We start from the raw sequence: 17,700 nt of genomic DNA, 5'->3' as shown, positions 1-17,700 counted from the left end.
ACAAAGTGCAATACTGTTTAAACAGCCTAAAAGCATATGAAAAGTAGCTAAAATGATCTCCACCTCAACATTTTGCCTAAATAATAATTTATCATTAATAATGCGCCAATGATGTATGTGACAGCTACAATATATTGAAAAGGGACATTTCTGCATTAGCGGCTACATGCTGCTAATACTACTGTGTACTCAGGTAAAATTGCAGGATTTATGTGTAAACGAGTATTTTACACTGTGTTATCACTACTTTTACTAAAGTATCTCTATCTAAGAACTTCTTTCTCCAGTGTACTATCAACTGTAAGTTTACTACAGCACTGCCTGATATGATTTATTTAGGGCAAAAAAAACCCTATCCTACCACCACATTTTTTTTTGGTCGTGCCGCTTTAAATTTAGGTCATACGAATTCCACGCGCTGATTGGTCAAAATATTATCGTACACGCCCTCTGTTGTTTCGATCTAGCGATTGATTGGTTCTCTTTAACGTCATTCTCTCTTCCAATAAACGTGTGTGCTTGTGGCATTTTTTTCTCCCATTTTTCTCCTGCTGCGACCGTATTGCTGTAAAGTTTACAGTAGCAACATTTGAATGTTAGCAGCGGAGTTTTGATTTCATTCCTCTGCAGCAGCGAGCTAGCGGAGTTTTGGTACCTTTCAGCTTGTCGTCATAGTAACAAAAAACGCGTGTTTGTTCAGGAGACGATAAAGACTCAGTGGCCCGCATGGAAATACAGAGCTCAGCTTTCCATCTGCTGTTGGTTTTGTGTTAGACCGGGGGGGGGGGGGGGGGTTGTGGTGCTGGTCGATGTGAAGGTGGTTGTTGACTCGCTATCACCAGCACGAGAGTTGCTCCCACGTTGCATGCGGAGCATGTGTCTTAGTCATCTTAGTTTGTGTAGAGAGTTACATTACGTAGTTTCAGGGTTGTATTTTTCTTACTTCAAGATGCGTCTGCATGGTGGAATTCGAAACCACCAAGTGCTTACATTTTAGTGAAGGAATTGTTCTTCAAGTACACAATTTTTTTGGACGAGTTAGTGGAAACGTAGCCAAATACCACATTGATTCCAAAGCAAAATGCCTATTAGGCGTTTTGGGGGTCACAGGTCTCTGGTCTCTCAATCCCCAAGGCTGTCGTATGGTTACAAGAAAATGAATGTTTCAAGAAGTGGCTACCGTGTTTTCTCTGCCAACTCCACCACCGCTTGCACCGAGTTGGCCAAGAAGATCACAGAGTAAGTGTTGTTTGACTATGAAATACCGTTGTGGATATGCTCAGTTCATGTTTGTGATGTTGAGGATTGGTCTGTCTTTGTTACCTGCCATGTACCTGATAGTACGGTACACCTGTGAGTCATAGCTGCAGGTGACCTGAGGCGAGAGGGTGTGTATTGTTTTCTAATTTAATGCAGTTCTGTGATGCTATGCAAACACATAGACACACGCACTGTAAATGTTGCGGAAATAATAGGGTAACTCATAACATTGACACCACATGATGTTCACAAGATGATGATGTGATGGCACGAACATCATTACATACATCATTTAGTCCACAACATCAGTATAGAGGAAGAAGGAGCACGTTCCTATAATTGCAGAAATAAATAATAAGAAACATATGTAGAATGTACATGTAATATTTTACTATATTATAAATGCTCAGACCTCTGCAGAGAATTGAGATGAAACATCTTCTTACAAAGTGCAACTTTCTAACACACCTCATCAAGTTAACAGTGTGTCTGTGGCTCTGTGCTAAGGCAAGAAAATGTATTCCTATTAGTTCTTGTGTATGTAATCGTATTGGGAAAAAGCATTTGTCCAGTTTTTTACATGCACTGCAGAATTGGCTTGTCACTTGCAACAACTAAAATTACTTCATAATTGATCAAATTGTATCCACAATTTGTAGGGGATGGACTGATATGTTGCTTTGCAATACCCTAAATACGATATTGCCCATACAGTCATATACACTGGTCTTGGATGAGTGTCACTTTTTGAAACCTGATATGAAATTTAGAACTATTTTAATTCTAAATCTAAACACTGATATTTATTGTTTTGAAGTCTTGAATGAAAGTAATCCAGAGTTTCTCCCACTTTTAAAAAGCTGGGGTTGGTAACTTTTTGTTACTTGATGGTGTAACTGCTTTTTCAGTGGCTTTTTCAAAAATAACCTGACTGTTTTCTATTGTTTTTCTTGATATGAATATAATCCAACGTTAACATACTGAATGTTATCACAAAGTACTGGATGTTAGAAACTAGAGTTTAAAAAAATAAAAATAAAAAAATTGATTGATTGAACCCCACCTTACAGAATCTTAAGTCTGTGGAGGTTTTTATTTTCCTTAATCACCATTGCCCTTAAAAGTATCTTTGTACATTAACATTAGGTTGTGCACTCTTACAGTGAAGATGAAAGATTTGTTTTATTGGATTATGAGAAATGTGGGTTTTGTTTTCTGAGTGATGGTGTGGGAGATTCAAAGGACCTGTCAGTAAGAATCACTGGGATGAAAGGAACACTGGTCAGTCTAGGAAATGAGCAGGGCTCAGATGCTGTATACTGGGGGTTACTTAGGTAGCCAGACATTTTTTAATAGACAGTGATTCATGTGGCATGTTAAAGGGTTCTGGTTGAGTATAAAAAACAAGTGAAACCAGGTAAAATGCATCTGAATGAAAACAAAAACAATAGCAAATATCAGACTAACTGACCCAGATGTCTGCAAACACCAATAGGTCTTCTTCATGTTGGCTTTCTGAAATCAGGGAGCTGCCATGTTTTTCTCGGCCCTGTAGACTTGCCAGACAGCCAAGCACAACATGAGCACAGTGAATAAGACCCTAGCTTTCTCAGTTTTCATTGTTTGGCAACAACAGAACATTATTAGGAGATTATGTTGCCATTCAGGAGCTCAGTTTTCTTGTGGTGCAAAGGTTAACATGAGCACACAGAAAATACTAATGAATTGTGTACTGCTTATTTACTCTGATGTGCACATGAGATAACTGGGCTATGTGTAAATCCCTGTGGGACTGAAGTCACCCTTATTTTTTAAAACCATGTAATTCTTCACTGAATGTGACTAACAGAAAAGTTTGTAAGGCTGTAAACTGATTGGCTTTTGCAATATTCTTGGAGCTTTCACTTGGTAGACACATATATCCATGAGGAGAAATAACGCTGGGAAGGGCAGGTGCCATATTTTTTGTCTGCTTTAATGTGCCGTAGTCGAAATAAATGACAGCAATATATCAAATATTGGAACAAGATTGAGGTTGGGTGATATAAACAGGGTGAGGCTACATTGACAGAGGCTTGTTTTGCCTCGTGGGATCCCTGCTGACTGTACTGGCAGAGTCTCTCACTGTCACCAAGCCAAGTCCTCATAGTTTAAAGAGCCATCAAGTTCATTATTTATAACTGAGGCTGTTATGTTACTGTTTGGTTTCAGACACTGTGTTATTTTCTGCCCAAGGCTCAGCTGTATTCATGATGCCTGGGCTTGTTTCATACCATGCAACGCACTAAATTAATATCAGCTTAGTGTATTTGTGCGCCAAGAGCGTTTGGATTTTGTGGTGTTAAAAAAAAGTTTTCCTCTCTGGAGCTGGAAATAGTTTCTTGTCACAATTACACTACTGAACAGTACGTTACATTTGTAGGCTTCTTTTATGGCTACCATGTTTTGTTTTTTTTTCCCCAGAATAAATTGCCTTCCCAGTCATTCTTTAGTTCACTGCTTTTTATAGTCAGTGGGAATGTCTCCTGCTGTCAGCACCCAAAAGTTATCAGAGCCCAAAGGGAGACCTCAAAATTTCTTAACTACTCTGACTAATAATTAAACTTGCATGTCACAGTTTGAAAAGTTATGCACTGATTATGTTCATTATTGATTAATCTCCCTATTATTTTCATAAGTAATTTTTTTTGTTTAAATGTACAAAAAAAGAGAAGGAAAAATGCCCATTGCAAATTCCCAGAACCCAAATTTCTTGTTTTTGTCTAACAACCTAAAACCCAAAGAGATTCACTCTCTAATGATAGAAAAAGAAAAAGAAAAACAGCAGATCCTCACATTTAATGAGATGAGAGCAAAGAATGTTTGGTGCTTTTTCTGGGAATATGATTGAAAAAAAAGAACTGATTATCAGTTGGTCAATAATCAATAGTTGCAGGTTGTTTTTCAGTCTAGTTCACACACGTCAATAAATTAAAAACCCATAAAAGTCTTTGTGTGTTTCCCCAGACGCCTGGGTGTGGAACTGGGCAAGTCGGTGGTTTATCAAGAGTCAAATACAGGTAAGTCTGCTGAATATCCTCAGGTCCCTCATTTCCACATTGAATGTCTTGGATTAGTTGTGGTTAAGCGTCATCTCTCTTGACTTTGCACCTGAAACCAACAATGATTGTTTTTTTTTCTTTTTTTTGTCAGAGACTCGAGTGGATGTAAAAGAGTCTGTACGTGGGCAAGATATCTTTATCATTCAGACCATTCCTAGGTGAGACGGAAGGACGCTCTTGACACATTAATGTTTTATATGATCAAAGAATCATATCACATTACAGGACATGGTTAGCACAGTTTATCTCTGTCATTACAGTCTCAGTAGGTATGCCTGTACACTGCATTTATCATTACTTTGCTATTAACTGAAACAAGCCAAAACATTTCTACTTTGTGTGCCCTGTAAATGTCAGCATCCATTTTCCTGGGAGATTCAAGTCCAAATAAAGTTTACTTTTGCAGCAAGTGAAGCAGGGACGGCAACAGTAACTATGGCCGTTGGCCTTGTTAATCAGTTATTTGCCACGACGAAGAGTCATGCTCTGAGAGATAACCGGAGGTCACAGGGGGGTACATCATTTTCCTACACTGAGTGCGAGCTGATCCAGCAGGACAGTGACCTGCCTGTGTGGGATCTCTGGTTTCAACAGACTGTCGAGGCCAAACTGGTTACATAGCGTCTCCTGTTACACTAACAGCTCTGCACCTCTCTAAAGTAGTGAAACTGTCCTAGTCATCAAAATAACAAGCATTGTGGTGGGCTGATCAAAAACTGGCTTTATAGTACAGAGTTTTGATTTCTAGCCAGAAAGGATGATTTAAAAATCTCCTGTGACCAAATCTTTTCTCACATGGAGGTGTTTTCTTGAACAGAATCCACATTTGCATCATGTTCTGTTATGCAGTTAACAATGCAGTTAGATGTTTTTCTTTTTGTTGTAACTTAATCAGTTGCATCTACAACAGCCGGTGCATTTTAGGGTGATTTTTGGCTCAGCACTCAGAAAAGCCTGTTGAGGAAGCAAAAACCAGGCCATGTGAAAACAGTGGAAATAAAACAAAATGTTTGCCCACACTGTTAACTTAATGTACTACGGTTTATGGTCCGAGGATCTTGTAAACAATCATTAAGCTGTCCTAAACCCATCATTCACATTCTGCTCAGCAATGCCAACTATCTTTCTGTGACTGATTTGATCTTCTGTGCAGGCGACCATTGGCTCAAACTTTGCATATCAGCGCAGTGCTTTTGATGCCGTTATGATTTCTTCTGTTTGTCAGAGATGTCAACACAGCCATCATGGAGCTTCTGGTTATGGCTTATGCCCTGAAGACGTCCTGTGCCAAGAACATCATCGGAGTCATTCCCTACTTTCCTTACAGCAAGCAGTGCAAGATGAGGAAGAGAGGATCCATTGTCTGCAAGCTGCTCACATCCATGTTAGCTAAAGCTGGTATGGACTGCATGTCGTCGTTTCCTCTGTCATTATTGATTTGTCATTAATACCCATGGAATGAAAACGCAGCTTAAGGTCAGAGAAATAAACTAATGTAAAAAGCATCCTTCCCCTATTTGCTACACATGAGAGCTGTGTACAACTAGACACTAAGTCCTGTGTGTTACAGCTACAGGCCAGGAGATGTGTTTTGAGATACGACTTGTTCTTTAACAATCAAAGAGGAATCGTACAACAGCTACCTCACATGTTTTCACTCTGTAAAGAACAGCATGTGGGATATATGGGTGTTTGCACAATTTTTGTGTCGCCGCTTATTAGCCTATGCTTTAATTTAACTTGGAACAACAATTGAATTATGCACTGCATTACTTACAACTAATGTTCTTGAATGCTAGATGCAAATTTCAGATGTCTGTCTTCTGAATTTCCCAAAACATTGTACTCACTTAAGTGATCTGTTTTCACAGTTTATTTAAACGTTTCTGTAGTTTATCCATCCCTGCACACAAACGTCCCTGCCAATGTATTTTTCTACCATGCCACACCATTTTAGGCTTCAAACACTGCAGGAATTTGTTCTGAAGCCATACCAACTGGTGTGTATGTGTCTGTGGCGTTGCAGGGCTAACTCACATCATCACCATGGACCTCCACCAGAAAGAAATCCAGGGCTTCTTCAGTTTCCCCGTTGACAACCTCAGAGCTTCCCCCTTCCTCATCCAGTACATCCAGGAGGAGGTGAGGCTATATTACACTGTATACTCAATAATGCTGTGCCTCTTTGTCAGCCAGACATAGTGTGACTAAGAAGCCGAAGTTAAACTTTATTTATTGCCGTTATGATCAAAGCTTTAGTGTAATACTCCAGCAGTGAAAAGAATGTTTGTCTTTTCTCAGATCCCAGACTACAGGAATGCTATAATTGTTGCAAAATCCCCTTCAGCTGCCAAGAGGTAAGAAGAGATCTGCTCTCCTGCTCTTACAATGGACAGTTTCATTCATGTTGTCTTGTCACTGCCCTTTCCTTCATATCACTGCTTTGTTTTTGTAGGTATGTTTAAGCTTCTGTGCAAACTCCTGTCTGCTCTCTTTTGCCCATGTATTCGTTCGTATGTGTTGTGTTTGTCAGTTTCTTTGACTCTTGTGTGTCTGCGTGTTCGTCTGTCTCAGAGCTCAGTCCTACGCTGAGAGGCTGCGGCTCGGGCTGGCAGTGATGCACGGAGAGGCCCATCACTCAGAGTCAGACATGGCCGACGGTCGAAACTCTCCCCCCTTGTTCCGCACCACCACAGGACACACCGGACTGGAGCTGCCATGTAAGACACACAACATAACAACATGCCCGCTCTCACAAATTATTTCTCCTTGTTTTCTCTTTGCTTTTTTTCTGTAGCCTCTGACAATCATTTACTCAAAACAAATCAGTTTTGAGTGATCCTGTCCTCCATCGCTGGATGCAAGTAAACAAAGTCGCTTTTCATGTTTACATTGACTTTTAGTAAACTTATTCGTTCGTCCTCCTCCAAACTTGCTTTGCTCAGTGCGTCGTGTCAAGACACCAGGAATGTGCCTTGCGCTTTTGCATTTCCATGTCTTTGTAATTAATGTGTGTTGAGCCAAGAGAGCTTCTCTGTGAAACAACAGTAGGAGTAGCCTCTCAGAAAGACCCACCAGTCATCCATCATTGCTTTTACTACCAGTCCAATGATGACTACCAGGTCGAAATGGTCGTCTGGTCAGTCATAAGCTGTGTTTATTGAGTTCACCATGAAATGATACCCCCATACAACCTACTGTATCATGACGACTGCTCACAGGCAGGACCATATCAACCGCTGTAGACTGAAATGCTGTTGTATTATCTGCAGGAGTTTAAGAAATGTTTTTTGGAATCAAAATGGTGGAGAGTTTCCACTACAGACAGGATAACATTTGAAATAACCAGATAATATCGAGTTTTCTTACCAAGCATAAACCTGTGTATGATTGGCTAAAAATGAAAATCTGTAACTGCTGACCAATTCTGCTTTTTTTTTTTTTTTGGGGTGATGTGAAGAGCTAAGTTTTCCATCAGGGGTATTAGAGTGCTTGAGCTTCAAGCTGTATAGTCATCAAACTCTGAGTAAAAATTAATGCCAAGGTACAAACAAATATCATAAACCTCAAATTTAGATCTCCTTGTCTATATTTATAATCGTATTCTTGACAAGATCTTTTTACCTCTTAGTAAGGACTTATAGCAGGGCTGACCTTTGTTCAGTTTCAGTCTCCCTTTCAGCTGCCTAAAATGGCCAGCTTAAGAAAAGAGTAATAGCTATGCTGAGCCTGCAGTAACACACACACACACACACACACACACACACACACACACACACACACACACACACACAGTTCTCTCAGGATGTTTCAGGTCAGCCTTGCCTCAGGCGTTGTTGTAGCCAGCTGTGAAATACTGCAGGCAGTGACTGACATCACACCCTTTTTCTTCCTCAGCCAGATTTATATCCCTCCTGATCTCATCTCATCTCGTCTGCTCTCTCTTCAGCTGAATTTACCTTCCACTTCCTTCCTCCCCCTCCGCTTTAAATGTTAAAGGCCTCCTACCTCTAAATGCAGCTGCCCTGTGATTTAGAACCACCTCCTTCAAAAAGAACAAAAAACAAAGTGAAGAGTTTCCTTGTGCTCACTTGTGCCTTGTAATGTTTTGTCTGTTTGTTGTATGCCTCATTGTAACTTCATATGTTTTGTACCATCCTGTCTTTTGCCACAGCGAGCAGCAGACATCATGTCCCATTCCCTGGGATAGAGCTCCCAAGTATGATCGTAATGCTTTGAATCCATTCGTGCTTCCTGTTGATTGTTCCTCTCTGCATGGAATGACAGAATGAGTTACTGAGGGCTTCCACTTCATTTTACATCTGAACACAAAAATTGAAATGGCAATTTTAATATAAGAGTTTTTATATTTCTCTGCCATTATGAGGGGAAAACAAAACAAACAAATGCTGGCTGTAACATAACATAACGTAAACATGGACACTTGTGTGGTAAAGGTTGAGTAGCAATGAAGAAAAACGATCCTTTACCCAGGAGACCTGTCCGGGGTGTATCTTGCCGCTCGCCCAGAGTGTGAATGACGACATAATAATCTCAAAAATTACATGTTAGAGTTTATACAGTTTATGAAACCATGCAGGGCAAACTGTACACAAGTGTGGTAGTATTTCACTCCACTGCATGTTCAGGTCTATGCATGTCTCACCCCAGTGCAGCAAAACTGTTGGTACCTTTTTATTTTAGGCCTCTTCCTGGAGCAAAGTAAAGGCTGCTTTGAATATTGATGGTATCTTTATTGATATAAGTTATTTCACACACTGACCCCAGCTGACTGCTGAGGCTGTGAAGGAATTTAGGGAATATAATACCAGATGTGTTGTCTTAGCCAGCCTTTTATCTTCTCAGCAACAGATCTGTTCAACAGCAGAAATGCATGGGACATTGATCAGACAGGGAACTGTCTGGAAAAAAAAAAAGAAAAAAGAAAATTCAAATGAATAAGGAAATGAAACACTGAGAGCATGTCTGTTACAGGTTTGTCCACCCTAGATACAGTGATGTGGCCACAGCAGACTTTGCTATTAAAGCCAATCTGTTTCTCTGACTCAAAGTATCTGTCTCTTCATTCCAGTTCTTTGGTCACGGAAAGGGAAAATACTTTTCATTGTCTTTAATAACAGGGAGTTGCGCTGCACTGATATGTTTGATCGTAAGACAAATATTGTTTTCCCTGAAGTGTCCCTGATAATTGTTGGAAGCCCTCAGTCTCACATCCTCTCAGTTGAAATGATTTTGGTCCGTATAAAATGAAGAGTTATTAGTGAAGTGAGAAACAGTGGCATGAACCATGTGACCTGTGTTTATCCTCTATTTATGTACCCAGTAGGCACATGAGAAACACTACATGATCAAATAACGACTCATGCTAATTAATCCTCTTACTAGAATTAGTTTTCTAAAATTACATATAACTTGCCACACAGTTGATTATGAAATTGAAATTTTTGTTCATTAATTGCTTAATATGAACAAATCATGGCAAGCAATAACATCCAAGCCTGACAATTGTGTTTTTATTTTCTGTTTAAATTATTTTATATTTTTGCCTTAAAATGTTTTGTTTTGAGTTGTGGGCTCAGAAATTGCTAAATTTGTTTGATTAAAAAACCTCAGTCGTTTGGTCTAGGCTTCCTTTGCAACCCAGAAACATGTAACCATTCCATTCAAAAATAATAGAATAAAATGTATTTTTGGTTTCTGAACAGAGGCCTTGCTGAATGATTCTTGTGATGGATTTGCAGACTGGCCTCTGAATGTGTCTTGCTGTTGTTTGGAAGAAGGTTTTTGGCATGGTCAGGGCTACCGTCTGGCACATCCAACAAGTCAGATGTGGTGGGTTGTAGACATGGATCGATTATTGCTTGAAATCCCTTCAAGTACTTTTAACATTGTAATATGAATGTTGGGGTTGCAAGACTTCAATTTGGGGAGCTATAGATAAGCTCCAAGATAAGATGTTTTTTTCATGACATCATTAAGTAATCTCTGAAAGATAGCATTTGATTGAATTACAAATAATGGTCGATCCTGGTCTATGGTTTTGAGAAGAGGTTCAGCTTTACACTCACTTGTTCATCTGCTACTATACAAAAAGCAATTTGAATTCAGCAGAAGCACAAATTTGCCCTACTTATAACTTTTTCTCAACAGTCTTTAATGGGTTTGGTGATGTGGTGGATGGAAGCTTGTTGGGGGTCGAGCTGTTTTGCATGATGTTTGCAGGTTTTAATCAAATCCCTTCTCATCAAATCTCCATTAACTTTACCTCGCCTCAAGGATCCACTCCTGATTGGTCCCGCAGAATAGATCTCACTTCCTGTCCTGAAAATATTGTCATTCATCTGTGTCTTTCAGTGATGATGGCGAAGGAGAAGCCACCTATCACTGTTGTAGGAGATGTAGGAGGAAGAATCGCCATCATTATTGTAAGTTACTTCCTTTTTTTTTTTTTTTTTTTTTTTGTTACTTTAAACTTAGTTGGGAGTTTGCTTGTATGGAAATGTTACTGATTCTTTTCCATGTGGCCGATTGTTAGTTATGTCACAGGTTTAGTTTAGTGGAGGTCATTGAGTTCATGGCTGCTGTTTCTCATAAGGGCTATCAGAGCAATGCCTAGTATCTCTGATACTTTTTGTGCTCAATCAGATTGATGTTGATCACGCCACTTCCCAAGTTACGGATATTAAAAAAGAAAAGTCTCGGAAATCTTCTCAGCTTTGTTCCCACCATGATATGTTAACTCAAAAAAGAAAAACCTTAATGTTGAGATTAAGTTTTCCAGCACTCCAACTATATGTATTTTCCTTTACTTTTTCTTTATCCCTGCGTGATCCTGAACCCTGTGGTCCCTTTCTCAGGATGACATTATAGATGATGTGGAGGACTTTGTTGCAGCAGCAGAAATCCTGAAGGAGAGGGGAGCCTACAAAATCTACATCATGGCTACACATGGCCTGCTGTCTGCAGAGGCACCGAGACTATTAGAGGAGTCTGCGATTGATGAGGTAAAATCATGTGTGGATGCCAAAATTAATATGCGTTATCCTGTCTTTCGTTACTGAAGATAACATTCAAAAGCGCATTAAAAAATAAATGTATGTTAAATGTGTTTAATGTGTTACAGTAAAGCTGATCTGGAGCTACTTAAACTAATCACTTCATTTCTTTAGAAATAAATATGTCTCAAAATGAGAGGCTAATACCTAATGCAAATAGAGGCTAATGCAAATACCTTTTGACTTGTTTGTTGACTTATACCGGCTGTGCCCTTTATAGCTAACATATCATGGAGCTGGTGGTGGGGGGAAAAAAAAGCTCACACATAACAGAAACAAGACATTTTATTTGTAACACTCACTTAAACAGTGTGACATCCTGTTTGCATATGCGTTGACAAGTGTTTATTTATTATCAACCTTGTCACAAGGCTCAGGGGACTTTTTTCCCCCCTGAATTCAGCCTCTCAGCAACTGTATTAGTAAGATAGAGCGTGCGAGGATTGGCTTTAATAATTGAGGAATAAGAGTGAGGTTTTCACATATTCAGTCTTTACGGTAGCTTAGTTGAGGTATTTGTTGGTTTATGTGAAATGTGACATTTGTCCTGTGTCAGTTATTCCCAGGTTATGTTCCACCTCACCCAGCTCCATCAATCAGATGCTAACGTTAAGACTTTCAGATTTATAAAATGACAGAAAGTGTGTTCACTGTGTGCCTTCAGGTGGTGGTGACCAACACTGTTCCTCATGAGGTCCAGAAGCTGCAGTGTCCAAAAATCAAAACTGTGGACGTCAGTATGATCCTGGCTGAGGCCATTCGGCGCATCCACAACGGAGAGTCCATGGCCTATCTGTTCCGCAACATCGCTGTGGATGACTGAGGCAACACACTCATGCATTTACATTCCTGCACACACACAAACAAACACATTACTAAGCACACACACACACTGAGGACCAAGAATCCAGTTTACTGCAGTCCTGCTTGTTTTGTTGATAAACACATTGACAGAAACTGGCTCAACTTACTATATGTTACATATGAAGCAACTCACGCTCTACTTTATTCCTCTGAATAAGTCTATATATAGTCAGACTGTACAAACAATACAAACTGTTTCACTTCACTAATACATGCTTCCACCATTTGGAGACATGAATAAAAAACACAATGTATCATGCAGATAGAAATAAAAAGGCAAATAAAACTACTTCTTGGGTGATTAAAGTTGTCTTCTTTTTTTTACCTTGTAAATCTAAAATAGTAAAATTAGCACAATACCAACCACAGCTGGCATTATGAAGAGTTGGTATGGTTTGCGTTTTGCAATGGAAATGTGAAGAAATCTGTGGAACTGTCAGAAATGTACTTTACACCTGAACCTAAACTTTCAGTAGCAGTTTCAGTCACAGCTGAGGCCGCTTGCTTTATGAAGCATGGAAAAGCGAGAAATGTCACACTGCAGTGTTCGGACGAAAATGGTCGTCATAAAGCTTTTAGGGTTTGTGCCAAAGAACCCTGCATTGCATGAGGTCTTTTGTCATTTTATGAATACAGGCAGGGTGCTGTGATTTGATTGTTGCCTCCTACAGTAACTAGATGAAGGATAAAACTTTGGATAAAAGTTTGATGCACATAAGTCACAAATTGTGATTTATGTGCTGCAGATATGATGCTTTCCACAACTGTGGTGTAACACAAGTAAATCACTGTTATTTAGACTTTAAATGACACTTCAAATTCAATTGTAAAACTATTATTTCCCTTTTCTTGATTTGTGATTTGAATAGATGACTAATTTACAAGCGTGTCTCACGCGTTGACACATGACCCATAAAGGCTCAGTCAGAGTAAATATAGGCATGTGACACATTATACAGTTATTTTTACTCCCTTCAGGCAGAAAAAAGCCATAAAAACTACAATGTAGTGATCGCAATATCCCTAAATATTAAACACAGACTGCTGACATATCGTTACACTCTCTGTTTTCTAACTTTGCTGTGCCCTGTCCAGGACCCTGAACTTGTTCTAAACGCCTCAGAGTTGTTTTAATCTGCTGAGGAGCTTTGACCAAGTCCAGGGGCGAAGACATCTGAGAAACTGAGCCAAAAACTATATGAATGGCCTCTCTCACTAAAGCTGAAATCTGACCATTGAATGCAAATAAACATAATGCTAATGAAGCTAGTCTGGGTAAAATGGCTAAATCTGAAGTCATCAAATATCCCTCTCATACCTAATTTAAGACAGAATTCTGTGTTACGAGATGTCAAATCCACACACCTGCGTGACAGTGAAGCTGCCAGGCCTCCATCCCTTCGCAAATGAACAAGACTAAGTGCGGAAGCATGTTTAAATGTGGACTGAAAGAGGAACTGCCCACAAACGTTTACTTGGCCACTTCCTCAAATTAAAACAGGAAACCTAGTTCAGTCTAATCTGATGGAATGAGGAGGGGGTTGGAGGGTTAGTGGTGGGGGTGGGGGTGGGGGTGGGGATTTGGACCTGAGCACTTCAACGGCCTCCCCTTGGCAGGTTTTGTTTAGGGGAACCAGGCACAGCTTTTTCGGGAACTGCACAATGATCTATTTTGTGAACCAGTTTAACAGGAGAACTGTTGTGTACTGTGATGCTCAAGAGCAATTCACTTTGTTTTGCTCAACTTTGACAGCCGGCCCCTCAGGCCTGGAGCCAGTCACTGTTTACTCTCACTCGTTAATTGGGATGTCACACTTGCTTTCATCTTACGTTGGACTCATTTTCCAGAGATGTGAAAAGTGTTTGAGATGTTATCTAGGGTGTTTAGGTTGTTCGCTGCAAACCAAAGTTATACGTAACAGATCGCATACACAATGCCAATCAGTCAAATCACTCAAGACTAATCCGATGAGCATATGAAACTTCAGACAATTGGAACCCAATGCAGTGAAGTCTGTGTTGGCTCACTGCAATATAAAATGTACACAAAAGCGCTTTTATAAAAACTGATGATCAAATGTCCACATGTGAACATGACTCAAATATACTGGATCTCTTATTGAAATTTAAATTACAGTTTTATGCTGAAGCCACAGGTAACAATATACTCAAGGGTCACATACTGAGCTGTTACTGGTTTTCCTGGCTTGTGTGTTTTGCACCAACAGATGGCGACAGAGATCTTAAAATACTGTTGGATGTAGAGGGTGAAGAAATCTGGAGCTCAACCTCTTGCATTTTCTTTCACTTTTCAGTTTCAATTCACTGTACAAGTTGAATTACTAGTTTGCGTCACTTACTGCAAGAATATGAATACCAGAAACAATAAGAACACAGTGAATATGTTCTGTCGGCACCTGTTGAGTTACTTTTGTCACATGTTCAGATTCTGTGGCTGAAACTGGTTTGAGGAAGCAGAAAGTGAACCTGGTGGCGTGACCCCACCCAAAATAATCAGTATTCATGCTTCTGTATTATATGCATACTGCCAATGCTGTTACATATTTTACAGAGTTTTAGCTTCGTATTTCCGCCTATTGTTGGGTAATAGTTTCTGCCTGAAAAGACATCAAAAGTCTGTCTGCTCTAGTAGGCTTTATACTGAACCTGACAGATTTTAGTGCTGAAAGGTTTCCTGACACCAAGAAGGCAGAAGAAGCATCCTAACCAATTATTAAATTTAATTTAATAATTGTAAAAATGACAGCAGTCCTACAATATAGCATTACTTAGCTTTAAAATTGTATTTTTGCAAAATGTTCCATGTCCTTCATGTATCAATGTATATATGTTTTGTTTGTTTATTTATTTCTATATATTGTCAATTACTGTTGCACTGACATGATTTCCTGGAGTACTTTAATTTGTAAGTGACGATCAAATATTTGTTTTTAATAACTTACCTACTTTATATAATTATTCACCTAAAAGTGAAATTTTCTACATGTAGCTGCATTAACATCAACAATTTCACACAAAAAATTTTACTTTTGGTTTTTTATTACACATTTAGATCCACATTCCAATTACAGTTGTTAAACAAACAGCAAAATGATAACATTTGTGAGTATGTAATTATAAAAAAAAAAGAAATTGAATTTATATATTTAAAAAAAACAGCATAAAAACATCATTTTTAATGGTCATTTCAAAATGAAAAGTGCATTTACCGTGTTACATTGCATTTCACCACTTTTTCTTTTCAAAATAAGAGTTATAACATGCTTAATGACAAATTGTAAACATTATGTGCTACAGGTGAATAAGTAAATTAAAACAATTTACATGAGAGATATACATTTTGCACAAACCACAACATATATACACACTTTATCTCAGAAAACAGTCTGTTAGCAACAGTCGAAATACCTTGATGTAAGTGAACATTTTAATTTGAAATTCAAAATCTATACATTGATCTAAACACCAGCAGCATGTCACCAAATAAGCAGCAACAAGATTACATCAAGTAAACAACTGAGTATTAAATGTGTCTTCCTTCAGGTTCGTAATTATTCAGGTGGCAGTCTGTTTCAGTTCAGTCTTAACACCATTCTGCTCTTCAGTCTCTTTTCCTCTCAGTTGTGAACCCCAAAGTGTCTTTGTTGGTCCGGATCGCTTGTCACAATCACTTTACACCAACACTGACTGAAACCCAGACTTTTCTCCTTTCCCCTGTCCAGCAGCGCTGTGTTTCACAACATACCCTCCGTCTTCTCAACTCTCGTCCCTTCATTTAAAACAAAACATTTCTGCTCCCCTGTCTCCCATTACGACAGAATACAACTGTTGGTCTTGTTCATGGGCGGCCGAAAGTTGGTGTCTTTGGGAAAGGTCTCCCTGCGTCTGCGTAGTGCGGGGCTGAGGCGGCTGGGAAGGTTCGCCTGCTGCAGGAGCTCCTTGAACACCTCCACCACGTTGGCGTTCTCCTTCGCCGAAGCTTCCAGGTAACTGTTGTTCCAGTCCATCTCTACGGTTGACAGCACGTCCTCATTGGACACCTGCCGCTCCTCCTCCCGGTCCACCTTGTTCCCCACCACCACAATGGGCGTGTACTTGTCCTCCTTGATCTCCAGGATCTCATCTCGGAGGCTCTTGACTGCCTCCAGTGACTCTGGGTCATCCACAGCGTACACCAGTGCAAAGGCGTCGCTATTTTGGATGGACAGCTTGCGCATGGCGGGGAAGGAGTAGCTGCCACTGGTGTCCAGGATCTCCACTGTGATCTTGACCCCGCCGATGTCGTACTCCTTACTGTGCATCTCCTCCACTGTGCGCCGGTGTTTGGGCTCAAATGTGTCTTGGAGGAAGCGCCGGATCAGAGCTGTCTTGCCCACTCCTGCTGCCCCCAGAAACACTAGACGCACCTGGGTCTTCTCCTTCACCTCAAGGGACATGCTGGCCTTTGTTTATTGGAAGAAAGAAAATGAAAGTAAATGTCCCAAAAACTCACTTACACTTTGTGGTTAATACTACTGTTAAATCACTATAAATTTCAGCACTCTCTGTCACTGACTTCTACCTTTTTAAAAAGAAAATGTCCTTTTTAAAATCTCCTCTTCAGCAGTTTCTTGATAGTCTTGAGCTTCCTTCCTCTCTCTTGTTGCTTTATAGGGTGCTCCTCTGTGTCTGTGATCCCACCACACACTGCCTTTTATGCCTGTTTTGGTGAGAGAGCTTCCATGCCCTCGTGCAGTTGCAGCCAATCAGCAGAAGGCAGCCTGTTGAAGTGTAACGTGCAGGCAGCCAATGATGGCAGAGCATGCAAATCAGTCAATTCAAGAGGAGAAAAGGAGGTGATCTCTGAAAGCGAATAAACAGCAAGCAGAGCATGGAAAATACTGTTTGAGTAGGGTCCTGATCGTACTTCCAGGTGGTCACGGAGTACCTCAGGGGGAAAGACAGTCATCCGCCCATTATTCTTATGCCTCTGTTGTGACAGTTTTAGGAAACATGCAGACATGGACACGAGTATCAGAAAAAGTCTTTTTCAGATTTTCTTGGGTTGCAGAAAGGAGAGCAGTACCTACGGAAGGCTTCCAGTGATATTGAGGTGTTTTCATGCCTGTTGTAGTTGATTTATTCACTGTGGTGTATTATTTACTTCCTGGATACGTTTTTTTTTTCCAGCACCACAAATGAGTACATAGGATGGATAATGAAAATTTACATAGTGTTCACATTTGTGGTAAGATGAAACATGATCTTACAAACTACACTATAGATTTCTGTAATTTTCTTTATGTTTCTATATTCACTCTATTCAGATGTAATGATAATGGCTTCCATATGCCAGTCTTGGAAGGAAAAGGACAGTTTATTTGCGTAGCACCTTTTTA

At 39.8% G+C, this 17,700-nt stretch overlaps 2 protein-coding genes across 2 annotated transcripts; one reads left to right on the top strand and one right to left on the bottom strand.

Annotated features, from left to right (window-relative positions):
* Positions 1 to 524: 524 nt before the first annotated feature.
* LOC130166811 (phosphoribosyl pyrophosphate synthase-associated protein 1-like) lies at positions 525 to 12,590 on the top strand. Its single transcript, XM_056372586.1, has 10 exons — positions 525 to 1,239; positions 4,267 to 4,319; positions 4,453 to 4,519; positions 5,587 to 5,759; positions 6,388 to 6,503; positions 6,663 to 6,718; positions 6,936 to 7,081; positions 10,737 to 10,807; positions 11,240 to 11,386; positions 12,102 to 12,590. Exons 1-10 carry the CDS (start codon positions 1,082 to 1,084, stop codon positions 12,258 to 12,260), a joined length of 1,146 nt encoding a protein of 381 aa, XP_056228561.1. The 5' UTR covers positions 525 to 1,081; the 3' UTR covers positions 12,261 to 12,590.
* Positions 12,591 to 15,343: 2,753 nt separating this feature from the next.
* Positions 15,344 to 17,017, bottom strand: LOC130166424 (GTP-binding protein Rhes-like). The gene is made up of 2 exons (XM_056372021.1): positions 16,884 to 17,017; positions 15,344 to 16,764 (listed from the first exon to the last, which is right to left on the bottom strand). Exon 2 carries the CDS (start codon positions 16,756 to 16,758, stop codon positions 16,132 to 16,134), a length of 627 nt encoding a protein of 208 aa, XP_056227996.1. The 5' UTR covers positions 16,759 to 16,764; positions 16,884 to 17,017; the 3' UTR covers positions 15,344 to 16,131.
* Between the last annotated feature and the right edge of the window lie 683 nt (positions 17,018 to 17,700).

Source organism: Seriola aureovittata, chromosome 3 (assembly GCF_021018895.1).
Source record: "Seriola aureovittata isolate HTS-2021-v1 ecotype China chromosome 3, ASM2101889v1, whole genome shotgun sequence".
Classification (NCBI taxonomy): Eukaryota; Metazoa; Chordata; class Actinopteri; order Carangiformes; family Carangidae; genus Seriola; species Seriola aureovittata.
This window is presented reverse-complemented; position numbering and strand designations above follow the sequence as displayed.